The sequence below is a fragment of the Herpailurus yagouaroundi genome, unplaced genomic scaffold, assembly GCF_014898765.1.
Source record: "Herpailurus yagouaroundi ecotype Mexico unplaced genomic scaffold, PumYag 195, whole genome shotgun sequence".
In the NCBI taxonomy this organism is placed as follows: Eukaryota; Metazoa; Chordata; class Mammalia; order Carnivora; family Felidae; genus Herpailurus; species Herpailurus yagouaroundi.
This window is the reverse complement of record NW_024412426.1, coordinates 19,132,828-19,160,377: the sequence shown is the minus strand read 5'-3', so window position 1 is coordinate 19,160,377 and position 27,550 is coordinate 19,132,828. Positions and strand designations below refer to the sequence as shown.

Here is a 27,550-nt window from a genome sequence, read left to right as displayed (position 1 = left end):
CATGACTTAAGCTGAAGTCAGACGCTTAACTGACTGAGCCACCCAAGTGCCCCTAATTCACATTTTAAATAAATTCTGGGAGCACCTGGGTGGCTCAGTCAGTTATGTGTCTGACTTTTGGTCTTGGCTCTGATCATGATTTTGCAGTTCGTGGGTTCAAGCCCCGCATCAGACTCTGTGCTGACAGAGGGGAGCCTGCTCAGGACTTGTTCTCTAACCTCCTCCCCATCTCCCCTGCTCGTGCTTGCTCTCTCTCAAAATAAATAAACTTAAAAATTTTAAATAATAAATTCTGGTCCTTAGGCTGATTCTGCGAAGTGAAAAGGATAAGATACTAGATTTTCTCAACATGAGTTCTGAAATTATACAATAAAAGAATAGCTATTCTAAGTCTAATGTGATTTACTAAAATCACAACATTCACATTTATGTTTTACAAAGTGCCTTTACATGTACTATCTCCAATATTCCTCAAGTCCGTGAGAACATAGGTGACTAGAACTATACTGTTGGGGCGCCTGGGTGGCTCAGTTGATTGAGCTTCTGACTTCGGCTCAGGTCATGATCTCACAGTTTGTGAGTTCAAGCCCCGTGTTGGGCTCTGTGCTGACAGCTCAGAGCCTGGAGCCTGCTTTACAGTCTGTGTCTTCCTCTCTCTCTGACCCTCCCCTGTTCATGCTCTGTCTCTCTCTGTCTCAAAAATAAATAAACATTAAAAAAATTTTTTAGGACTTTAATACTGCTTTCGTGTTATCATAAATATATATACAGTGATATACTGAGAATACAGGGGCTCTTGGTATATGTAAGTGGCTTTATGCCTCCCCCTATCTAAAATAAAGATCTCTTTTCTGAGTCATCATTATTGGTTTTCTGTACTTACAGAGGGTCTTGCTGTTTATAAATATTATTCATTTTCAATGATAACTCCTGTTTCTATTGTCTATAAACTTTTTGTCCTACCTATATTTAAAACAATATTTTTGGCTTCTCTGTCTCCTTTAGTTCTCCTCCAAATGCAAACTTCACATAGTTTTTTAAAAAAAATTTGCTTTATTATTTTTTTGAGATAGAGCATGTGCATGCATGCAAGCAGGGGAAAGGGGCAGAAGGAGAAAGAAGAGAATCTTTTTTAAAATTTATTTATTTATTTTCTTTTATTTTTTTATTTACATCCAAGTCAGTTAGCATATAGTGCAACAATGATTTCAGGAGTAGATTCCTTAATGCCCCTTACCCATTTAGCCCATCCCCCTCCCACAACCCCCTCTAATTACCCTCTCTCTGTTCTCCATATTTAAGAGTCTCTTATGTTTTGTCCCCCTCCCTGTTTTTATATTATTTTTGCTTCCCTTCCTTGTGTTCATCTGTTCTGTGTCTTAAATTCCTCATATGAGTGAGGTCATATGATGTTTGTCTTTCTCTGACTAATTTTGCTTAGCATAATACCCTCTAGTTCCACCCATGTAGTTGCAAATGGCAAAATTTCGTTCTTTTTGATTGCCGAGTAATACTCCATTGTGTGTGTGTGTGTGTGTGTGTGTGTGTGTGTGTGTGTGTACACACGTACACACACACACCACACACATCTGAGAGAGAAGACAATCTTAAGCAGGCTCCACATTCAGCACAAAGCCCAACGAGGAGCTTGATCCCACAACCCTGGGATCATGACCTGAGCTGAAATCAAGAGTTAGGTGCTCAACCCACTGAGGCACCAATACAATAGCTTGTTTTCATATCTTGATATGACCTACTAAGAAGAGCTTACCCCCGCCCCACCCTAATGTATTATACAGCTGTTAAAAAGAATGAGTTAAGTTTATACCTGACAAAGAAAGACATCCAGGATAATTGGTTAAGTAAAAGGAAAAAAAAAAAAAAAGTAAGATGCAAACAAAACCTCAGAATATAGTACTAAATGATCCTATTAAAAAACAATACGTTAGTTCGTGCACATAAAAGCTGAAATATATTTAGAAAGTTGAAATGTATAACAAATTTACAGTGATATAGACTATGGGACTTTGGAGAAATATGGGACTTTGGAGAAATTTCTCTATGTTATGTATTTTTATAATGTACTAATTTAGTACGATTATATGTAGTTTATAATCAAACAAATAATATAAGAATATAATCACATAACAGTAACTAAAATAATTCTAAATAAAGTTCCTTAATAGTGAGGATCCTAATTTTTATTAGAAATAAAAAAAAGTTATTATTTATTGAATGCTGGATATGTGCCAGAGGCCTTATGTCTTACTTAATCTTTCCCACATCACTATGAAGTAGGCTTTATTATGTTTGGTTTATAAATGGAGAAACCGGAGCTTCAGAGTTTAGGGAGGCTAAGTAATTTACAAAAGATCTCATGGAGTGACACAGCTTAACTTCAAAGATAAATTATCTTTGATTCCAAAATTAGCTTACTTTTTGCAGTGTCATATTGCTGATAAAATAGTATGGCCTAACTAGGTTCTAGGAGGACTCTAAAATACAATGTTTGAAAAAATGTAATGTTGGGGCACCTGGCTGGCTCAGTGGTTGACCGTCCGAATTTTTTTTTTTTGGTTTACTTATTTTTGAGAGAGAGAGAGAGAGAGAGAGAGAGAGAGAGCGAGCGAGCGCGGGGAAGGGGCAGAGAGGGAGACACAAAATCCAAAGCAGGTTCCAGGTTCTCAGGTGTCAGAACAGAGCCTGACGTGTGGCTTGAACCCACCAACTGTGCAACATCATGACCTGAGCCGAAGTTGGACACTGACCCGCTGAGCCACCCAGGCGCCCCATGTCCGACTCTTGATTTTGGCTCATGGAGCCTGGTTAAGATTCTTTCTCTCTCCCTCTGCCCCTCTCCCCCACTCATGCTCTCTCTCTGTAATGTTTATACTTACAAATGAAGTTACATTATTAATAGAAGATGTTATGATTTTACTAATTAACCTACTTATTATGGAAAATTCATCTAAAGTGTTTAGATAGAAAAGCTGGGTAACTAAACAACTGTTATTTAGTAGACCACGTTCACAGACCCAAAAGATTACTGCTTACTATATGCAATGTGATGCACTTCACTTTCATTGTTATTATTCATAATCTGTCAGCGAGTAAACCTGTTTAGAATCATAATTCTATACATAAAGGATGTAAGACATTTTCCTTACATAATATCAACTGCAACCCTGCTGAGAAAACCTATTTGACTTAAAAAAAAAACAAAACAACACTTACACACACTGTTGAGGCAGTGCATACAATCAATCAATAAACCAAAATAAATGAGATCAACAAAGCAAAAGCTGGCTTTTTGGAAAAAAAAAAAAAAAAAAAAGAAAAAAAAATTTGATAAATCCCTAGGAAGACTGACCAAGAAAAAAAATTACCACCGATATTGTAAGTGGAAAATGAACACCACCAAAGACCATGTAGATATTAAAAAGATCATAAGACAACATTCATTCATGATTAACAATCACCAGTGTCCTACAGAAACACAAAGATAATCCCCAAGATTATGCTTTGGAGCCCTGTAGTACATTAACCAGTTTATTCCAGCAACTTTCAGGGTTTTTTTCCTGCCTTTCACATTACTGTATTAACCTGTCTTTCTTTTTCTCTTGATCAATTTCACCATCCTATTTTCCTCATTACTGAGTTAAATAAATCCTTGATGCATCTTACTTATTAAAAGTCTAACAACAAGAATAGAGAGGAATTTCATTAATTTGATAAAGATTATCTACCAAAAAACCTACAGTAAACATAATAATGGTAAATTATTAAAAGCTCTATTTACTCAACGACTAGAAATAAGACTACTTGTTGTCAATCCTTTTATTCAACCAACATTATAGTGGAAGATCTAGCTAGCACCAGGTTAAGAAAAAGAAGAGACCTAAGAATTGAGAGGGAGAAAGTCAAATGGTCATTATTCACAGAGGATTTGATTGTGTGTATGGAAAATCCAAGAGTCCACTAATATATGCTAGAATCAACATGGAAACTCGGCAACACTGCTGAATACAAGGGTCAATACAGAAAAATCTATTAAATTTCTCTGAGTAACAAAATGAAATTTCAAGAAGAATTCCATTAATTAAAAAAAATCTCAGTTATCGGGGTGCCTGGGTGGCTCAGTTGGTTAAGTGTCTGACTTCGGCTCAGGTCATGATCTCACAGCTTGTGAGTTCAAGCCCCGCGTTGGGCACTGTGCGGACAGCTCAGAGCCTGGAGCCTGCTTCGGATTCTGTTGTCTCCCTCTCTCTTTGCCCCTCCCCTGCTCACATTCTGTCTCTCTCTCTCAAAAAATAAGCATTAAAAAAATATATACATCAGTTATCTAGGAATAAGTTTAATTAAAGATGTGCAAGACACTGAAAACTATGATTTATGACATTTCTGAAAGAGATTAAAGATCCAAGTAAGTGGTGGATATATAATGTTCTTGCAGACTCAATATTCGAAAGATGTCACTTCTCCCTAAACCAATCTAAAACAACAATGTCCAATGAAAATAAAATGAGACCCCCATACATTAACGTAAAAATTTTCTAGCAGTCGCACGAAAAAAAAGAAACAGGTGAAATTACTTTTGCTAATATATTCTATTTAATCTAATACATCCAAAGTATTATCATTTTAACATGGAATTAAGAAATATATTAATGAAATGTTTTACTCCTGGGGCATACTAAGTCTTGGGCCCAGTGTATATTTTACGTTTACAGTACAATTGAATCTGGAGTAGCTATATAATTTAAATACTCATTAGTAACATGTGGCTAGTGTTTACCATACTGGACAGCACAGATCCAGAGATTCGATGTAATCCTAATAAAAACTGCAGCAGATACTTTTGTGAACATCAACATGCTGATTCTAAGATGTGTCTGGAAATTGCAAGGACTAAGAACAGCAAAGGTAATATTGAAGAATAACAAAACTGGAAATACATCACCACATATTAAGACATATTATAAAACTATACTAATACAATGTGGTATGACTACAAAGACAGAGGAAATAGATCAATGAAACAGAAGAGAGTCCAGAATCTTTTACAGTTACCCGACTATGACAAAGGTGACCTGATTATGATAATGATGACTGCAGAGCACTAGGGAAAAGATGGCCTTTCATTAAATGGTGCTAGGTAAAGGACATATCCTACAGGGGAAAAATGGATCTTCACCCCTAACACAGTAACAAGAATCAATTCTAGATGGATTACAGATGTAATTGTAAAATAAAATAATAAACCTTTTAGAAGAAAACACAGGAAAATATCTTCATCATCTTGGAAACAGCCAAGATTACTTAAACAAGACATACAGCAAACCAATGATGGAGGAAAAATTGATAAATGGGACTAAAAATAATGTGCTTACCTCCTCTTGATGAAAGGCAGGAGGCAATGTTGGTGAAGGTGCAAAAGGAGGTGGAGAGATAACCTTCCTTTCCTCTAGCTGGGCCATTATTTCCTTTCGTCTGCGATGTAGCTCATCTAGACTAGGATGGGGCTGAGGAGGAGGAGGAAGCCGGCTATAAGGAGGCTCCTGAAAATGCAAAGTTTAGTAGAAACTGAGAATTTCAGAACACATTAATTCATTTAGCACATATTTTAAATAGAGAGCAACTTGTATATTCATCTCAATATGTGAAAATCCTGAGACTTACTGCAACAAAGCAAAACAAAATAAGTAACCCACCCAAAAAAACTCTTGAGGATTTCCCAAAGAGCTAAATTTAAGTTTCTTTTTCTTAGCCAGAGACCATAATTTCTAAATAAAGTTGGCCCTTGAACAATACACGCTTGAATGGCAAAGGTCCACTCATAAAAATTTGTTTCCAGAAATACAGTTCTGTAAATACATTTTCTCTTGCGATTTTGATAACATTTTTTCTCTAGCTTACCTTATTGTAAGAATACAGCATATAATACATATAACACACAAAATGTGTTAACCAACTATTTATGTTATTGGTAAAGGCTTCTGGTCAATAGTAGGCTTAGCAGTTAAGTCTTCAGGGAGTCAAAAGTTATTACATGGGTTTTTGATTGCATGAGGCAGGGTTCTGCCCCTTAACGCCTGCATGGTTCAAGGGTCAAATGTAGATATAGAAATGTTAAATAAACTATCTAAACTTCAGAGACTAAGAAGAGTTAGTGGGAGTGGGGTGGGGTTTTTTATCCCTTTTAATGGTTTAAAAAAAAAAACAAACAAACCCCAAAATCCTACCCAAATTGTGAAAAGATGTAAAAAAGGAAGGGGGGGGGAAGCTTCTTACAAAAAAGAATTGATCAAAGGGTTATTACCATGGCTAAAAGGTATATCACTGCAACAACAATCAAATTAAATCTATATAGGAAGAAAAAAGCCCAGCATACTCTGATGTACGAAGGTCTGATCTGAGTTGGATGGGGAGCCACTGGATAGTAACCCTCCATCTGTTGGTATCTTTCTCTGGATTCTGGCACATAGGATGGCACTGCTGCAGGTGGAATCTCAATGGGAATAGGACTTTCTCGGAAAATCTCCTCTCTTGTGTACGACTGAGCAGGGTACACTCGGCGGCCATCATAGTGTGGCGGGTACATAGGTGGGTACTGTTGTGGCTGTGTGCCATACTGAGAGTTTACTACACGATCCTGGAGATAGGGTGGATAGTGATCCAAGTAGGGAGGACCAGGTTCAGGAGCAGATGGTGGCGGTCTGACAAAGCGGGACATACACTGTGGTGGTGGAGTGTAGTACATACCTGTACAATGCAGAGGAGGAACCAAAAGCAACAATAAGCCAATCTATCTTTTCATATTTTCCCTTTTGAAATATCTCAACACTAAAGAATTCAAAATCCATTTCTTTAGGTTTTCCCTTCTGCTTATGTCATCAGACTAACTTTATGAAAAATAAGCAGAAATTAACCTTAATCCTTAAAAGTCATCAAAAAACCTAATCTATTTATAAACTACAATAGCAGACTGGCTCTCTCAATCGACCATCTTTCTGGTGTGCCTTAACGCGATGCAAACATTGGAAACCAAAAGACTACCTTCCCTTGAGACTTGGGTTCCACAAATCACTCACACGAATTCTGAATGTGAAACTGAGTTAACTAGAAAGCAACATGGCACACAAACTGTGTGCAGGCATAGTAGCTACTGCATAGCTCTAGAATTCTTGAGACAAAAGTTGTGGCAGTAGCTTCCTAATTTTCAGACTTTTGTCTCAAGTGATGTGATCCTGGCGCACAGGTAGGACCCCAAAATTCTATTTCTACTGCTTCCTCATTGTAATTGGGCTTTTTTAGTAGCTACTTCTGAGAGTCATTCCTGGAGGCCTAGCTTAAGCCTACTTCTCCAACACTTTCCACTGATTTTAATGCCATGCATTAAACCTCTTTCTGCTTAATGCAGCAAGAATGATTTCTGTTATCTGCCAGTGGACCCTGACTGATACAATGTATTTAAGTACTCAAAAGTACTGGAGTTTTTCCTGTGATGGATGGCCCAAAGGAAGATACAAAAACCTTTCATCATATTTTTATGTGTACTGACAATGTCATACCAATTTAAAGCTATTCTTTTGAAAGTAGAGAAGGCATTTCTGATTCAAAGTTAAGATAGCCTTGGGGAAAAAAGGAGAACATCTTTGATCTATCCCAGTTTAAAAAATAATAGCACTATACTGTCTCTGACAGTGATCCAACACTTTAGTTTAAAAAGCAGTGTTCATGTTTTTTCATAGCAATTGTGTATGTGAAGCCTCTTGGTCATCTCCTCTATTATCCATACTTGGTATTATCATTAAAACTGGCTAATTTTTCAAATTTGCCTATTTCCTTAAATCCCTTCTTCTTTCTGAACGCACTAATCTAGGTCTCAATACTCAAAACCTGGTTTAACAACAGTCTCCTTACTACTCCTTGACTCTAGACTGTCATCTTTGCAATCCATTTGTAAATTTATCTTTCTATTCCCATACCTCTAGTTAGAGCATTCTTCCATAAAGTCTTTTTGATTCCTTAATTCTCAGTGATCTCCCTTGAGTCTTGCAGTTCATCTCTCCCACATTAACTACCACAATGGAACGCTGAATTTTAAACACACACATACCCACATATATATACAACATATGTACACTCACTCTATCGTTTATTAATATTGATTCTACACTATCAACTCTCTATACCATGTATGCTGCATTATTCTCATAAATGTTACAGGGCCCCCAAAAGTATTATGTGATAACTGAAAAACATAGTGTGTGTACCCACCATAATATTCTTTCCATGGTCTACTTGGGCGACTTGTTATTTCCACAAATATATGCACATATTTGATATACAACTAGCTTTCAGTGATTTGGGCAGTTAGTTTATTTATAAAGCTTTGCTAACTCACTTATTTTATACTATTTAGTTGATCATAAAGTCTCAACTTTTTCTACAGTATTAAATAAGTGCATTTATTTACCTCGAGGCTTCTGTAAATATGATCACTCTTTCTTGGAATTGTTCTAACTCCTAAGAAAAGTGAGCAACATAAATAAAAGATCATTACCCTGCTGATAAGGTGCTGGTTCAAATGGTGGGGCAGCTCCTCGAGGATCCTGATAATAAACATCTGCCTGTTGCGCTGGATATAACTGAGAACCCCGTGGGACCATCTGAAGGGGTTTGGTGACAGGCATAGGAGGCAAGTCTGTTGGCCCCCTTGGAGGTACAGGATGTGGATTCACAGGTAAGGCAGAAATACTCTTAGGGACAGATTCCAGCCTAAAAGAATAAAATTCCAAAGGTCAACTTTAAGGTCTCAAAAATACTTCTAATATACACATATTGTAAATGTAAAAAAAAAAAAAAAAAAAGAAAACAATTTGGGAAACTTTTTTTTTTTTTATTTATTTTGAGTGGGGGTGGGGGGCGGGGTGGGGACACAAATGCATGGGTGAGCAGGAGGGGCACAGAGAGAATCCCAAGCATGCTCCATGCTGTGAGTGCCTGAACCCACAAACCGAGAGATCATGACCTGAACCAAAATCAAGAGTCAGATGCCCAACCAACTGAGCCACCCAGGCACCCCGGAAAACTGTTTTTTCCTAATAGTCATTTCTTTTACAAAATTTGTAAACTTTGATCTTATGTCACTTATGCTAATTATTTCTTAAAACGAACTGGCATAGAAAATAAACAAAATATAGCCAAAAATGAGTTGTTTTTTTTTTTAAACCAAAACACTGATTATCTTTCTTCCCTCTACTTTGTTTATAAAGGAGAAATTTTAAATAAAAATTAGGAAAAATAACGTACAAGTCAGGAGGGGATCCAGGGGCACTACTGCTCAGATGATCTATCTTTCCTGGTTTCAGACTAGAATCGTAGGTGGGGTCTGTCCCTCGTGGAATCAGCTGTGTTACCGTATTCCCTGCTGATACAATTCCATTTGGCAGAGCGGGGGTTTTTCTGTTAGGCAGATCCACTGCACCTTCATCTGGAAGGACAGCTGCTGAGGGCAGGCCCACCTCATTAAGTTGACCCAAAGAGGCACTCAGGGGTCTTCTGGGAACCAGGCGTTTGTTCATTTTACGAAACCTATATAAAAAGCAAAAGCATACACCAAAACCCAAAATTATAAAAGCGAAACCAAGCACTAAAATGTATTTAAGAAACAGATACAAAAGGAAAAGATGCCAAGAACATTACTTTCTGGAAATTCTCTTGAAACAGTGGCTGTAGCTATCAACCTGAAAACTTGTATGTGTGTATACCCTATAAAATGTCAGGCAACACACGAAGTATAAAATTCCTTATAAGTATTTGTAACATTACTAATCATATTAATATTTGTATTATAACTTACTTTATTGTAAGTTCTATTTCTCAAACATATTTAGAGGGAGTAAGGAAAATCTTTAGAAGACAGTTTCTGAAATATTTTGCTTTAGCTTCCCCACGAATGCCTTGGGATACAGTGACTCTATACTATAACAATAAAACATAAAGCCTGTGTACAGAGAAAATTTTGCCATTTATTCCAGTAATTTTTTTTTTTTTTAAATTTTAGAGAGAGAGCATGATGGGGGCAGAGGGAAAGAGTGAGAAAGAGAGAGTCTCAAGTAGGCTCCACGTTCAGCACAGAGTCCAACGCAGGGCTCGATCCCACAACCCTGGGGGGATAATGACCTGAGCCAAAACCAAGAGTCGGATGCTCAATACACTGAACCACACAGGCTCTCCTCCATTAAAATTTGTATATAATCAAGAATAGTAATTTGTATCAGATACGATTCAGAGATGCTGATGCTATGTATGCCTACACAAAATTGAAATTATTCTAGAAGTGGATTAGTGAAAACATAATGCCTAAATATAAACAGATACTGCAGTATAAAAGGCATGTAGATTGTAAATCTAACCAGAGGAAAAATATTAAGCCAAGCCATCAGCCTCTACTACCCTTGTTCCTCAACAATGAAAGCAAATGTATTTACTCTTGCTAGAGCACTTTAAAAAATAATCTCAAAGACAAACTCCCATAAGAATAATGCTATTTTTCCAAATGTTTCCCATATTGGACAAATTTTATAGGGGTGGGGAGGAGACACTACTCCTCAGACATAACCACTGTTAGCAGTTTGGTACATAATCCTGCAGATTTTCCACTCCACACACTGCCTTAATATGTATGTAAGATTGTTATTAACAGAAATAGGGTCGTAACTTCTTCCTTTCACATTCTGGATATTCCCTTACGTTGGTACATTTTAGGCTATTCCTATTTTTTGCTAAAAAAAAAAATGCAGTAACAGGTGCTTCTGTACATGTACTTGCACCCTTGTGTAACTAACTAGAAGCAGAACAGCTAAGTCTACTTACTCTATGCACATTAGAAACTGTTATAATGTTCCAAAACTATTATAACTCCTACTGATAATATTTTTAAAAATGTCCTTTTTCATTATCTTATCACACACTGGGTAGTATTACAGTCTCTATGAATTTGATAGTTCAAAATATAATTTTGTCTTAATTTGTATTTAACAATCAATGAAGTTGAACATACTTTTACATGTTTATTACTATTTCTTCTGTGAAGTGCTTATATGTTCATGAGCCATATATTTACTGGTTCTTCTCTTTCTTACAGATTTGTAGCAACTCATTTTGTGTTAGGGGTACGTCCTCTGTATGTCATTTCCCCAGCAATCTTTTTTTTTGAATTCTGGTGTTTGGGCCTTATCTTAACTTTTCTGTAATCAAATTTATCAGTCTTCTCCTTTATGGATGCTGGGTTGTCACTCTTGAAAAAAATCCTTTCCTATTGTAAGATTAGGTTAACAAAAACAGCAAAGATCCCTAAGTAGTGTATAATTTCCTTCTTAAAGATTTAGATCTCTGATACGTTTATAATTCGGTTTGGTATAAAGGTAAGAATTGAGTTCTAATGATTTTTCAAATGGACAGCAGTTGTTTCAATGTCATCTTCCTTGTTACTGATGTGAAATTCCATCTTCAGCACAAATGCTCAGTTCCTATTGTGTCTGGCATTCTTTCTAGATTTTCCATTGTACTTCATTGATCTAGCTATTCCTATGCTAATACCAGTCTTTATATGCACTTCAGCTCATAATACACTTTAAAAGTTGATAGTCTAGTCCAGTCTGTTGAAAACTTCTTTTTTTCAGAATTTCTCTGGCCGTTTGCACATATTTACTTTTCCCAATGAATGATTTTGTTAGATCCTAACAATCATCATGTTAAGGTTTTGATTGAGATTTCACTGAATTTACTGAGAAAATAAAACCTGTATAATGGGAATTTTTATCCAAGAACACAGTATCCTTCTTTATTTATTCAATTCTTCTCTTTTTTAATTTGATTTTATTTTTTGAAAGATTTTTTTTAGGGGCGCCTCGGTGGCTCAAGCAGTTAAGCATCTGACTTTGGCTCAGGTCATGATCTCACGGTTTGTGGGTTTGAGCCCCGCATTGGGTTCTGTGCTGACAGTTTAGAGCCTGAAGCCTGCTTCTGATTCTGTCTCTCTCTCTGACCCCCGACCCCATGTTTATTTTTGAGAGAAAGAGAGAGAGAGAGCGCGTGCATGCACATGTGCACACACAAGCAGGGGAAGGGCAGATAGAGAATCCCAAGGAGGCTCCATGCTGTCAGCACAGAGACGGATGCAAGGCTTGAATTCACAATCTGAGAGACAATGACCTCGGCTTAAATCAAGAGGTGGAGGCTTAACCAAGTGAGCCACCTAGGTGCCCCTATTCAATTCTTATTTGCCTAGGTAGCTTACTAATTCAATTCACACAGGTCCTCAATATTTCTTGTTAATTTTTTATTTGGTATTTGTTGCTGGTGGTGGTGGTGGTGGTGGTAATGCCAACGGGAGCTTTAATTTCCATTCTGGTTATGTTTCCCATTTTAGTTTATATGAGTACAATTCATTTTCTTTTCTTTCTACTATGTGCTGGGAAATTTAACATCAGTGGAATTATTTGATCTTTGAAATCTAAGAGAATCTGGGAAGTTAAGCCTGGCAATAAAGTAATTTCTTGAATTGAGCAAAGGGCAAGTTTTTCCACTGGAAATACATTATTCAATTATTTAAAATCAGTAAGTTAGAATGGATGAAAATTCTTAAGAGTTTTAATTTTGGGGAGAAAGTGCAAATGACTCACTTCTATATTTAGTTTCCTATTTGTGGGCACGATGTAATGAAAGCTGAAGAAACTGCTTCAGTTTTCTTAAGTTTTACAATTCTGTATTACTTTCTAAATATTTCCCATTCATTAAAGAAAATGCAACTACTCTTTTTCTGTTTCTCAACAGTGGCAAATTATTCTACTTAGTAACTTTACCTTATTTTGTAACAAGTTATTAGAAAGTTGAATTTGATAACCTTTACACTTACTTCTCCAGTTCCTCCTGTGAGTGTGCAAATGTACAGCTGGCCCCACGCGGGCATCCTCCCCTCTGCTTCATATCTCGACACATGTATGTTTTATATTTGCTGTGCTGTGGAGGCTGAGACCAAAATTAAAACATTAGACGCTGACTTCAGACTAACTCACACAATTATCTAGACTGTGCAGAGCAAAAAGTCACTTAGAAAGTCATTCTGTCTAAAGTCTAGGAGTCCAAAAATAATTAATTAAAAGAACGGAGTCCTGATTTTTTCATATGTTGGCATAACGTCTCAAACATGTAACATCACATAAATCCTGGATTAAATGTCATAAGGGCTTTATGACTTTCTTTCCAGGTTCTATAATGGACAAACCACTGGAGTTTAGGACCTGCAAATGTCTACTGTATGTCCTAATATTTGTTTTGGACAATATTTAGTATAGCTATACTTCCAATTATGTTTTCCTATGAGACAACACAAATCTATAGTAGGCTCCATAACTGAAAAATACTCTGCAAACAATTCTTGATATGCAGAAGAACATATCAAGGACTTAAAATATTTCTAAAAGTACAAATGAAACTTATTATTTGCAACTCCCATACAAGACAAGGAGGATGGACTTGGGGAGTTAATGAGGTATCAAACATAATACTAAGTTAAATGAAATTTGATGCATTTTATCACTTTTTGCAGAACTTAGATTAATCTTATTATTTTTGTTACATTCTTTATGATGTCTAATGGAACAGAGATTTAAAAATAAGTTTTTAATCTTTATTTCTTATCATAAGATAAAGTCTGGTCTATGCTTAGACTATTTAAGAATTGTACCCATATTATTCTACTCAGCAGAATACTTTTTAAAAACGACTTTTAAGCAATCTCTATACCCAACAAGGGGCTTGAACTCACAACCCCAAGATCAAGAGTGCTCTATCAACTGAACCTGTCAGGCATCCCGCCCCCCACCCCCCGGCAACTCAGCAGGATATGTTTAATATTTCTTGCCTCTCAAAGAAAAAAGAAATATTGAAGAAGCTACTGTGTGTGTGTTTTTTTTAATTTAAATATTTATTTCAGGGGCGGGGAACACAGAAAGAGAGAGGAAGAGAATCTCAAGCAGGTTCCGTGTTGTTCAGCTCAGAGCCTGACGTGGGGCTTGAATTCACGAACCTAATCATGATGTGAACCGAAATCAAGAGTCAGACGCTTATCTGACTGAGGCACCTAGGCACCCCGGAGAAGCTATTGTTAATATTTACCTGAACCATATAAATTAATATAAAATTTTAATTTCACAAGCTTACGAATGCAAAATAGAAGATCTAATAACTCTAACATGAATCCTGAGGGCAAGATAAAATTATTGGGAATAAAATTAAAAACCAACCATAACATAAGCTCTTACATTTTACTGCCATACATTTCATTTAAAAGTATTTGAAGACGGGCGCCTGGGTGGCGCAGTCGGTTAAGCGTCCGACTTCAGCCAGGTCACGATCTCGCGGTCCGTGAGTTCGAGCCCCGCGTCAGACTCTGGGCTGATGGCTCGGAGCCTGGAGCCTGTTTCTGATTCTGTGTCTCCCTCTCTCTCTGCCCCTCCCCCGTTCATGCTCTGTCTCTCTCTGTCCCAAAAATAAATAAACGTTGAAAAAAAAAAAAAGTATTTGAAGAAAATTTGGCCCACTGGCACAACAGACATTATATGTATAAAAAATGTTAAAATACTGCTATGGAAAAAGTATTTACAAATGTGTGAACAGTACTGGACAGATACAGCATGAAAAAGTGATATATATTGTCTAACTGAAATAGAATAGGAACCAAAGAGAATCATTTACTTAAATACATACCTTTACACACAATCAAATGCTGCTATATATTCAATGTGAAACATGACTCCAATACAACATTAGATCAATAGGATTATTTAATTTCAATGTTGCCACATAAGATTACTAGACTAATCCATTAAATTGGCTGCTCACCATACTAATTTACAGTTCTACAGTCATAGTCTCAAAATATTCATGTCATCTTGTCGGCTTTGTATCTGTCACAACATCCACAGTGCCTTACTTCTAAGTTTCAAACATTCCCCTTACCTGCTGTTGGTCTGTTCCCTTTTTGCTATGGTTTTGGATATAGTCTACCAGACCATGGACCACCGTACGCACAGCCACCAGCCCATTTTCTAGCTGTTCCCAAGTGGGAGGAGGAGCATCTACATAACAAATTAAAAAAATCTTTCAGTGATGCATGCTATTTGACGTTCCCACTATGGAACTAATTAAAAGAGTTAGTATCTGAACTTCAGTGAAATCAAGTTAGGCTTCATGTAGCTTTTCAGGTAATAACTTATTTGCCTAAACATCATTTTAAGGAATGGACTGTAAACTAAAATAACTACAGGGACAGGGAAGCTAACATAAAGAAATTAAGTACACCAGACAATAAATGGCGACTGCCATTAGACCCTTAGTGTTGGAAATGACAACAGAAGAGTGACAGGGGCTGTGCTGAACTGGAGTATGTCCCACATCTATGGTTGTGGTTAACTGTCAACTTTAGTGGATTGCTATGATGTGATGATGCAAAGCTAGCACTGCCAGATACACACTGTTCCCTAAGCAAAACTGAAATTTGAGATTTTCATGTAAAATTACCAAGTTTGTAGGTATCAGAATCTAAAAAATTCAGAATATTATGCAGATCCATACTGTGTGGTCCCAACAAAACTTAATAGTGGACTAACCAATCTGTAATGTCCATTTTGAAATTCTGCATAAATCAAGTATTGGTAAACAGAATGTTTACGAAGTTTAATAGAAGAGTTACTATATAAAGCAACTCTACCACATATCTTCTTCATTTAGTAAGTATCTGTCCAGTGCCAGCACTGTGATTTTATAAAGGAAAAGTTAACCACAAATATGTTCTCTAAGAGAAAATATAAAAAGAAGGGAGAAGACAAATAGATAACTTCCTGTTGGAGACATTCTGAAAGACTTCTAGGTGATGGCAAGTGAATGAGGCTTTGAAGGACACGTGGAGTTTCACTTGGAAACAAAATGAAGATGTAGAGAAGGTGAAGAGAAAAGTCATACAAAAGGTATTTTTCAGAATACCTACTAATAAGTCATAGGTATTGTTCTAGTTTCTGGGGAAGCAGTAGTGATCAAAACAAAAATCCATTATATTGAAAGAGAGGAGACAGACAATAAGATAACCAAAATACAAACTATTTACATAACGATGACTTGGATAAATGGAGCAAAGAGGGGGAGTGGGACGGGTATGTGTAAAACTTTAGACTGGGTGGCCTGAGAAGGTCTCCTTAAGAAGGTCACATTTGATTAAAGACCTGAAAGAAGGGCATGAGTATGTCTTGTGTATATATCAGGAGAAAAATGTTCTAGGGAAAGGTAAGAATAAGTGAGAAGGCTTTGATGTGGTAGGATGCCTGGCATGTTCTGTAGAGGTGAAACTGGAAAGGAATGAATCAGGTGGAAAAGAATAGGAGACAAGGTTAGAAAGAAGTAAAGAACCCCAGATCATGTGGGGCCTGGTAGGTCACGGGCAAGAGTTTCACTTTTAGTGAATGATGGAAACCATCAGAGAACTTTTGAGCAGAGGGTTAAGAGAATCACTCTGGCTTCTATGCTAAAAACAGACAGACAACAGGAAGCTATTCCATAATCTCTGAAGAGAGATGAGTGGTAATAGTGAAGGTGATAAGCAGATGGATTTTGAAGGGAGGGCCTACAGAATGTGCTGTTGGATCACATGTACATATGAGAGAAAAAAAAGTTATGGAGATCTCTAAGGTGTTTGCACGGAGAAAATGAAATGGAAGGTTGGAGCTGCCACTAAAAGGACTGGGAGTGGGGTAGGAGCAGTGCTTAGAGCTCACTTTTGAACAGGTTAAGTCTGAAATTCATACTAGACATTCAAGTAGACCTTCTGGATATTGAGCGAGAAGGTGGATATACAAAAGAATTCAGGAAGGAGGTTTGGACTGGATATAATACATGTTTCTCAGATACGTTTTTTGTTGTCGTTGTTCATTTATTTATTTTGAGAGAAAGAGGGAGAGAGAGGCAGAGGGAAAGAGAAAATCCTAAGCAGGCTCTGCTCTGTCAACGCAGAACCCGATGTGGTGGCACCCAATCTCCCGAATCGTGAGATCACAACCTGAGCCCAAATTAAGAGTTGGAAGCTTAACCTACTGAGCCACCTGGGTGCTCCTGTTTCACAGATTCAAAATCAAGTGCTACATACACCATTATTTTATGTGTCACCAAAACAGAAAAATATATTGTTAATTAGATTATCATGTCATTATTTATACAGATGCATCCCAATTTCAGAAATGCTAAGATCTGAAAAAAATGTGGGCTTCAGAACTGATGAAATATAGTAAATTTGTGAGTTGTATAAATACTATTTAAAGCTATGAGACTCGAGATTATCTAGGGAATGGGTATAAACAGAAAAGAGATACATGGATTAAACTATGGGAGCAATCCAAAAATTAGAGGCTATGAAGATGAGAAATCAGCTCAGAAAGGAGGCTCAGGAGGGTCCAGTAAAATGAGAAGGAAACCGTGGTGGCTTAGAAGCCGAGTGAAGAAAGTGTTAAAGAGGATCATACAGTGAACAACAACATTAGATGCTAACAGGTCAAATAAAATGAGAACCAAGAAGTGATGTTTCAACTAAGTACATGGAAGTCACTTGTGACCTTGACAAAGCAGTTTTGGTTGAATAGTGGAGATAAATGCCTGATTGGAGTGAGTCCAACAGCAGGCAAAAAAAAAAAAAAAAACAAAAAGGGGGGGGGGGGGGGGGGCTGTGTTTGTTGACAGAAATACTCTAGCAGAGAAGGAAACTTGGTGATATAAAAAAGAGGATACTGGAGTGACATACTTGTCAAAACGGTATTAGAACATGAGATGAGAGAGGGGCCTTAGCTTAGAGGCACAATTTATCCACTGTCACACAAGAAGAGCAGAAAACACTGTCAGGAATGCAGATAGACAGGCTGGTGGTGGGTGGGGCAGTGAACATGAGAAAGTGCTCTTTTGATTGCTCAGAATAAGAAAAGTAGTGAAAAAAGAAAAATGACTGAGTTCTAGGAATATATCTGACCTGGTTTGATTAAGCAATTTTGGTAGTAAATCCTATTAAGGTACGTTGATAAAAACCGGAGGGCCCTGAAGGCCACTGTCAAGAGTTCCAAACCTTATTCAATAAAGCAATGGGGTGCCACTGAAAGTTTATGAGCAAAGAAATAAGATCAGAGATGTGATTTATTTTGCAGCAGTAAGTGGACTGGATTGGAAGAATTAAAAGAACAGAGGAAAATGGAAGTCATTTGGTCTTGGGGAAAATAATGCAGCCCTCACCCAGGCAGTATTAACAGGCATGGGATAGAGGGAGGTTGTGAAAAAAGATAGATCCTATTGTCTGAAATGGTATGTAGAGCAAGTGAAAGGCAAAGATATGAACTAGGACAAAAGACTCAGGTTTTAAGTGTAAATACCTCAGACAGTGAGGTCATTTAACAGAGAAAACACAGGAAGAGCTGGTATCAAGTGAAGAAGAATTTGTGTTGAAGAACAAAGAGGAGATGATGGAGAATCTCAGAAAGCATTTGTAAAGTAAGTCTGGAGTGATGAAGAGATAACAGCGTTAGAGATATTTGGGAATCTGTTCTCTGCAGAGAGTAACAAATGACCATCACCAATAGAATGCAGAGAAAACAAAATTCTAAGAATACAACTGGCCTACTCCTCAGTGGGCAGGAAAGGAAAGAGTGGTCAAAGTAAGCATATCTTTATAATAAGGGATCAGGAGTTTTTTTGTTGTGTTTTGAGGGAGAGAAAGCATGTATACAGGGAGAGAGAGAATCCCAAGCAGGCTCCATGCTGTCCAGAGCAGAGCCTGACATGGGGCTCGATCTCATGAACCGAGAGATCATGACCTGAGCTGAAATCAAGAGTTGGATGCTTAACCGACTGAGCCACCCAGGCGCTCCAGGAAAGTTCTATATTAAGAAATTAGTTAACAACATCATCAAACGCTAAAGAGAAACCAAGTAATTTGAGGACTGAGAAGAAGCCTTTGGAATAAGAAATGGGATAAATTGCTAGTGAATGGTAAGAGTTTTAGCCAAGCAGCATGAATAAAACACAGGGACAGCAATAGGACATAAGGATTTTAAAATACCTTAGATGTGAAAAATGAAGGTTGAGTGATTTTCAGGTCAAGGGGAAGGAGTAGGAAAAGGGCTGATAAAGTAAAAATATGCAAGAGAGGATACTTGATGAATGAGACACCATTATCACAGAGAAGGAAAAATCTGGGACCAAGAAAATGCAACTAAGGACATATGAAAAATATGAAATATATATAGAATTGCATTTCTATATGTATGTGTGTATGTATGGACGTATGGGTGAACTCAAGCTCACACATACATAGTGAGACAAAATGAGAGAACTTGAGTTTTGTCAAAGCAGATGAGAATGGTAAATACAGCATAATTTTGTGATGCAAAAAAGAGAAAACAAAAAGGATCCCAGAGTGAATTACTTTCCTGGTCAAGTGAGCAGTACGGCAAAAAGTATTAAGTGTTAGTTGAAGCAATAAAGAGAGAGATGGACAAGATCGTGGTCAGAAATTTAAATATGGTGTAAAAGGTCTGGAGTAACCACTCTGGGAAATTCTTGAGGAATGCAACAAAAGATAATTAAAAGAATCACTGAGCAGCACTGAGACACACATAGGACAGTCCACTTATTTTCCTTGGGTTTATTTACCTGGACTAGGGTCAATGTTTGCCAGTAGCTCCAAATGGGGTCTTAGTCGGTTCAAGTTTGCTGGATCTCCAGTTCGCTGGAGAGCAATTGTTAGTTCCTGAACACTTTGTGCAAAAGACGCTGGGGTCTGCAACTTAAAAAAGAAAAATATTAACTTTCCAAAAACCAGATAATCCTTTTAAAATAAAAATTACTTAAAATATTGCAATCATTTTTGCAATTTATTACCTTTAATTTTACCCTCCCACACATTCCATGCTTTGGCTAGAGACTGGATTACCTGCTGCCTCAACAAAGCCTGCACTTCCCTGCATTCACAGCTTGACATACTGTAAACTCTCTTCCCTCTGATGCACATTCCTCAAATGTGAGACCTTTCTCAATTCCTCAATTTGGAAGTAGACTCTTACCACCTTACGTTCTTAGAGCACTATTAGTTTGGCTCTTGGAGTGCTTCCAAATAACTGAAACCTGGAGTCTCGAGATAAAGCTATACAATACCAAGAACAATGAAACTGAATTCCATCAAACTAGCTTGAGTTCAAGTTCTACTACTGACCAAAGATCATGACACTGGATATAACCTTTACAGACTCAATCTGAAGTCCAATTGCTATACAGACTAAATAATTTCAAAAGTCCACTCCAGCTTAAAAAAAAATCTTAGAATGGTTTGGGATTCTTGGAAGTGATCAGATTGTGTATTTTTCTAAAGCTTTATGACATACTTCTCACATTAACTCTCCTAAGATGGACACACATATGAACTTTAAGAGGGGAAATTGATTAGGTTATAGTGACTAAAGGGTCTTACTTGGAAACATTTAGCTCTCTATGTAGTTTGTTAATATAGATCAGAATTGTTTCCCCACAAAAGATCACTCTTTAAAAGGTAATTTTTAAAAAAAGCATACATTTTAAAAAACATGAAAAATAACAGAACTATCATTTGAATGCTCACACGCCTTTATTCAATTTTTTCATCTTAGCATGCTTTTTATACACTTATATAATCAGCCATTTATGAACTTATGGTTTTGGCTACCATTAATATTATAACAAAAGCATTTTTATATTGCTACCCTTTTCATTATGAAATATTTCAAAGTGTCTAATATAATGACGACACCCATGTATCCACCACCAGGACTTAATAAAAATATTTCACTGACTTTTAAAGAAATTGAATGTTATAAAGCAGCTGTAGAGAGTATCAGTCCTGAAATAACTAATTTTAATCGCCATGTAACGGAGTTCTGAGCAGAAAGATAGACAACTTCTTTAACAATCTGCATATGTTCTCCTTTATAAATAATGTAGCAATTTAATGCCTTTGAGCTCATAACATTTTTGAAAGTTTGGATTATTTCCTTAAAATAAGTTCCTGGCAAGATTAAATTTGATCAAAAGACATGAATATTTTGTTTTTATTTACTGACAAATTGTTTCCCAAAAGATCTGTAATACATTTTACAAACCATCAGCAATGTATGGCAATATATGTCTCTTTGACTAATATAATAGGCAATATTTGTTATGTCACTATTTTAATGGTGTATTTAATTATTACTGGAGTTGAGTTCTATCCTATCAATTAAATGTATTTCCTCTTTGTGAACTGATAGTTCATGTTTCTTTGTCCACTAATTTACTATGATTATTGTTTTTCATATCACTTTTAATAAATTATCTTCACTGTCCAACACAGTAGTTATTAGCAATAAGTGGCTATTTAAGTTTAAATTAATAAAATAAAATAAAAATGTAGTTCTTCAGTTGCACGCTCACATTCTGGGTGCTAAACAGCTGTGGGTGGTTAGTGATCGATCACCAATTAGACACTGCATTTATAAAACATTTTCATTACCACAGAAAGTTCTACTGCTCTGCATGAAAAGATGCCACATACAGTGCAAAGTTTGTTTACCAGTTTGTTGTAAGAAGGTCTCTGGATATTATTCGAACTACTGCTCATGATGTGAGGATACTGTTATAGGATAAATTATATGGTCTAGTTCACACAAAAAGGTCAACCTCCTTAGAGAATCTTTATAAAAGCAAGCCAAGTTTCTCTTCAGAGGTAGACAGCTACTCCTATAAGAGACCATTACTAAAGTTTCAAAACATTTTCATCAGTCAGCTGCATAATTTCAGACCTAGGAGTTGGAGGTAGAATTTGGGCAAAAGTATCTAGAAAAGATTTATAGGACAAAAATATATTACATTGGAAATTATGTAACAGGCAGTTATAAAACACATTTTGCAACTGTCCTTTGACATCAATACACTACTCATTCAAAGAATCCTATCTTTGGGAACAGCCAAAAAAAAAAAAAAAAGTGGCAGAATAGTCCGGAAAGAGATTTTGTGGCTAAGAACATAGATTCTAGAATCACTATACCCGAGTTCAAATCCAGCCCCATCACTGATTACCTATATTACCCTGGAGAAATGTATTTAACCTCTCTCTGTCTCCTTTAATAATACCTTTAAGACCTTTAATAATACAGGTCTATTAAAAGGATTAAATGATTATCCCACGAGGCATTAGTAGGCTCTCAGTAAGTGTTAAATAGTATTATATTTAGACTACTCTTACATATTGATCTTAATTTCTGCAAATTGTGAGGTGGGTTCTAATGAAAACAAGTATTTAAGGTAAAATAGTAAAAATTAATGCTATTACTGAACGTAATATATTTACATGCTGCTTTAAGACCTTTTTTTTTTTTTGCACTTTCATATATTTCATGTTGAATTACAACAAAAACAATTACGGTATTACCCTAGCTTTAACAAAATTAAATACAGTTCTTAGAGTCAGCAATAATGGAGCTACTCTAGTACTCTTAGTGATCTTTATATCATAACAAAGAACAGAAAAAGTAGAAATACATTTATTGAAAATCTGATCAAACCTAGAATGATTCAGTAACTTATGTGAAATTATTGTGACTGAGAATCTTAAGAAATCTCAACTTATACATCTTCCAGACCATTAAATGGCTGTTATAGGAAGACAATAAAGGCCTTTAGAAAATGGGCTTAATGATTTAACAATGATTAAAACTCAGAGAAGAAAGAAGAAAGAGAGGCAACAACAATAGAGATGGAAGACACTCAAGAAGAATACAAAAGAGTGTAGGACAAAGCGTTAGAACACTACAATGAAATCTTTTTATTTTTTTCTTAATGTTTTTATTTATTTTTGAAGGGGAGAGAGATACAGCATGAGCAGGAGAGCGGCAGAGAGAGAGGGAGACGCAGAATTGAAGGCAGGGTCCAGGCTCGGAGCTGTCAGCACAGAGCCTGATGCGGGGCTCAAACTCACGAACTGTGAGATCATGACCTGAGCTGAAGTCGAACGCTTAACCGACTGGGCCACCCAGGCTCCCTATAGTGAAATCTTATATGAATGATGTCACTTGTACATCAATTTAATTTATATGAACAAACTGGTAATGATGTGACTAGTTATGATACTCAGCTACAGATAACATAACTTGTAAGAAGAGCCTGACATATGGTATTCACTCTAACATACATTTGTTAAATAAATAAATTACTAAATCATCAATTATCAAAACTCCAAGATGTGTCCAAGTAAGGAACATAAAAGGGTCTACCTTGTCAATGATTGACTGCATATGAGACTTGTGAGACTGGTCTCCATAAAGCAATGAGGACCATTGGTCTGGTGCAATCCGTAAGCCTGCTTCCATGGCAATCTGCACTATCTGAGAGTCGTGTTCTCGCCGCAGAGCTTCATAGGTTCTAAATTCTTCCTTCAGCTGCATCAAAGAAGAGTCTTCATCACGTTTGGTGACCTAGTAAGACACACATAATCTCATGAGTCAAGTAAGAAACAAAATGAGTTTGTATTTTACATGAACACATACAGAGAACAATTTTTAATATAACAAATTTCTTTTAGCAACAATAGCAAGATAAAATGAACACACTGTTTTGCGTGTAAAACATTTCCCCCTTTATAGATGTCAAACTCTTCTGAATAGGACTTACAGAAAGAATGACTATGTGCTGGGGCAAAGTCCCAAGACTGGATAGACCTTAACACATAATACAGTTTATTTAAATTGTAGGAATGTGTATATGCATTTTCCCCCTAAACGTTTATTTGTTTAGGAGAGAGAGAGAGAGAGAATGAGCACAAGTGGGGGAGGGGCAAAGAGAGAAGGAGAGAGAGAATCCCAAGCAGGCCCCAGGCTCAGCATGGCGCCCGACATGGGGCTCGATCTCACGACCCTGGGATCGTGACCTGAGCCAAAATCAGGAGTAGGACACTCAACCAACTGAAACACGCAGACATCCCTTCATATGCATTCCTGAAAAGAAGAAAATATGTGGGGCGCCTGGCTGGCTCAGTCAGTGAGAGCATGTGACTCTTGGTCTGAGTCATGAGTTCAAGCCCCATGTTGGGTGTGGAGCCTACTTTTTTATATATACATATGTCTGTGTGTGTGTGTATGTGTGTGTGTACGCACGTATGTGTGTTAAGGTAAAATATATTCTACAGTATATTAGGATACAGGTGATCCTGGACGAGATGAGCCTTTGGCCTAAACCCCACTTGACTCAAAATGTAACGATATAACAAAAATAACAGCAGTAACTACCTCAACAAGCTTAGAGAATTCAATGAGTTAATATGTCAATATGATGGTTAATAAGTTAACACACTGACTAGCACATGCTAAGGGCTCAATAAGTGTTAATCATTTTAATCACTAAAAGATATTATCATTATTATTTTGCACTTTCTGATGGTGGCCTGGACTGCAAAACTCCATGGAAAATTAAGCTAAGCACAGATTATTCATTTTTAGAATCACGCCAGCATCTGAATGGTGCTCTGTTAGGAGTACCACCTAGCTCAACGCCAAGCAAGCCCAACAGTAATAATCCACAGTTATGAAGAAGAAACATACATTGCTTTTTTCACAATAACTGCATGAGTATTTTTTTCTTTTTTAAAAATCATTGCTTTATTCTCGTAAGGTCTCAATTTCCTCTAGTAGAAAATTTTCATTTTTTTTCCATCAAAGAAAAACTACAGAATATGTTAGTCAAGATTTCTAGGTCACACTGACATTGTATTTTAAAATGTATTCCATTCTTATTCCAAGAAAGTCTAACTTAAATTTTGTTAGCTAAGTCCGTACAAAGACCAACTGATTAAAAGAAAAATCTTGTTAAAGACTTGTTTGACCTGTTAAAGGCAAGTCAAAAGACCACATGTGTATGAGTATGTACAAAAACATACTCTCAATATAAGCTAAATATTATTAAAATGTAGAATGTTTTCTATATGATATAATAGGGTTCCCTGGACTTGGCTCTCAAAACTCTCTTTTAACTAAAAACAATCAAAGATTTCCAAGAGATGCAATGTCTAAAGTAACTCCTGGAACTATAACTGTACTCAGAAGGACCAGAATTATTCCAGTTTGAAAAGGTTTTTCAAATGGAAATAAAAGAGATGCTAAAAGGACATAACTAGAACACAGCTATATGGACACATATAGCTGCGAGGAGGAGGGAAAAGCTTAGAGAATTAAATGAGTTAATTTAGTTAATGTTTAATTGTTAATATTATGTTAACTGTTAATAACTAATATTATATTAAATGTTAATAACTAATAGTTAATATGTTTAGTTAATTTAGTTAATATGTACTAATAGTACATTATTACCGGCAAGAGAAGAAAACAGGCAGACAATAGAATAAAGAAACATACGTCGGGCTCTGTGCTGACAGCTCAGAGCCTGGAGCCTGCTTCAGATTCTGTGTCTCCCTCTCTCTCTGGCCCTCCCCCCGTTCATGCTCTGTCTCTCTCTGTCTCAAAAATAAATAAATGTTTAAAAAAAAAAAAAAAAAGAAACATAATCATGACTCAAGTGAAAAACTGGATTTTTTGCAACTTCCAATCTCTTTTTAATTATATTAATACTTCTAATTAGGATTGAAAGAGGTTCACTGTAGGTATTCTAGGGTTTTTGGATCGCTTACTACTTCACAGGAGAAGGCTACATTTCCTTTTCTTTCATTTTCTTTTTCAAGCTTCAATACTGTATCTGTCTGGTGCTGTTAGTAGAGAACAAAGAACTTTGGAAGCAGACAGACATTCTAAACTGTATTCCAGACGACACTGTAAAATCATGTTATTACAATCATTACAACAAATGTTGTTATTCGGGGACAATCTGAACCAGTTGGGAGTTATTTTGGCTAGAGTTTCTCACAGTTCCAGAGGTGCTTACGGCAAGAACAGGGTTGGGTACAAACCTGGAGTCCACAGCACATTTTCAGTATATATATTTAATCTGTCTCTAGAAAGAAACTTAAGAATATTGGCATTTAGTTAGAGCTTAAAATTTTTTTTTAATTAAATTGGTATGCTTTGCTGTTGATTCTGTGAACCATTTCATCATTCTCAGAAAATGAGAACATAGACAAGACTATAGTAGGACATAGGATTCTTTAGTTTGAGTGTCAGATGAGGGGACATGGTGACCAAGGAATGGATTTCCTTATAGGCTGTATGAATTAAAACAATTTCAGAGGCATGCCTGGTTCATGAAGTACTAATTATGTGTTGTGTCAGAAGTAAGAAGCCTTAGATGGGGCACCTGAGTGGCTCAGTCGGTGAAGCATCCGACTTCAGCTCAGGTCATGATCTCATGGTTTGTGAGTTCAAGCCCCATGTCGGGCTGGCTCTCTGCTGTCAGCGCTGGGAGCCCGCTTCGGATCCTGTTTCCCTTTCTCTGCCCCTCCCCCAGCTGTGCACACAGGCTCCCTCTCCCTCTCTCTCAAAAATAAACATTAAAAAAGTTAGAAGAAGCCTTGACGTTAAGAAGTCAGGAAAACAGGATGAAAAATAAATGATACATAGTGAGCACCAATGTTGGAAGCAGTGCTGATTCAATCTGGGATACAAAAGAAGTCCAGCATTACTATCTACACTGAAAAGAAAGTGGCAAATGGAGCTCCAGTACTGTTTTAACCCCACTGTGTATATGGAATTATAGCAGGAGCAAAGAGCCCAATAAAATTTCTTCCTGCTTCAATGACTCTCTGCTCAGACCAATTCTGCTTATAGTCTCGGCGGGGAAATGACACAGTTTAATGGTCTCTTCAAATATAAACATCTATATAAGCCTCGGTTTATGTTGTTCACTATCTAATATACAAAATTCAATGTAACAAGATTTAACTTTAATAGGATACCATCTACATTCTTGAAATGTTGAAATTTTCTGAGGGGGCAACTTTATTAAACTCAAAGATTTACTATTTAAGTTGGGGAAAAAGACAAGGTTTCCTTTCAAGCCCAAATGTAACGCTGGTTCCCTGGTTCATACCTTGAAGCAGGAGGCTCTATAAAGGAGCTGGACAACATGCCCAATGCTAGTTTTAGAGGCTTGAGGAAACCGTGGCTCCAACCTTTGCACCACAAAAAGAACCAATACTTTTCTTGACAAAGCAGAACCATCTTCCAAGGCCAAGAGAACCAGCTTTAGAGCTTCCTCCTGCATTGCTAGGAAAAGTTGGGCAAAACCAGAATTTATCATATGCAAAGATAAGACACATCTATTTATTAGAAGGGCAATACTCAAAAACTTCTGCAGGTGCTACTTAATTAATGGGCAACACAACACAAAAACACAAAAAGTATTCACAGTTATACTTTCTAACTATTTTGGGGCAATTTTATACTACACTCTACATATTTTACGTAAGAAAACAGATAAAAAATTAATACATTCAAGAAATATTTCT

General features: G+C 36.7%; 1 protein-coding gene across 3 annotated transcripts in view; it reads right to left on the bottom strand.

Annotated features, from left to right (window-relative positions):
- RC3H1 (ring finger and CCCH-type domains 1) overlaps positions 1–27,550 on the bottom strand; it is an 86,188-nt gene that overhangs the window by 17,252 nt on the left and 41,386 nt on the right. For all 3 annotated transcript variants that reach the window (XM_040446745.1, XM_040446744.1, XM_040446746.1), the window contains exons 5-13: positions 27,133–27,308; positions 23,376–23,576; positions 19,750–19,882; positions 15,031–15,149; positions 12,926–13,038; positions 9,316–9,597; positions 8,567–8,781; positions 6,392–6,762; positions 5,391–5,558 (exon numbers count right to left, since the gene is read on the bottom strand). In XM_040446745.1, the coding sequence (XP_040302679.1) occupies positions 5,391–5,558; positions 6,392–6,762; positions 8,567–8,781; positions 9,316–9,597; positions 12,926–13,038; positions 15,031–15,149; positions 19,750–19,882; positions 23,376–23,576; positions 27,133–27,308 (1,778 nt within the window). The remainder of the gene's footprint in view (positions 1–5,390; positions 5,559–6,391; positions 6,763–8,566; positions 8,782–9,315; positions 9,598–12,925; positions 13,039–15,030; positions 15,150–19,749; positions 19,883–23,375; positions 23,577–27,132; positions 27,309–27,550) is intronic.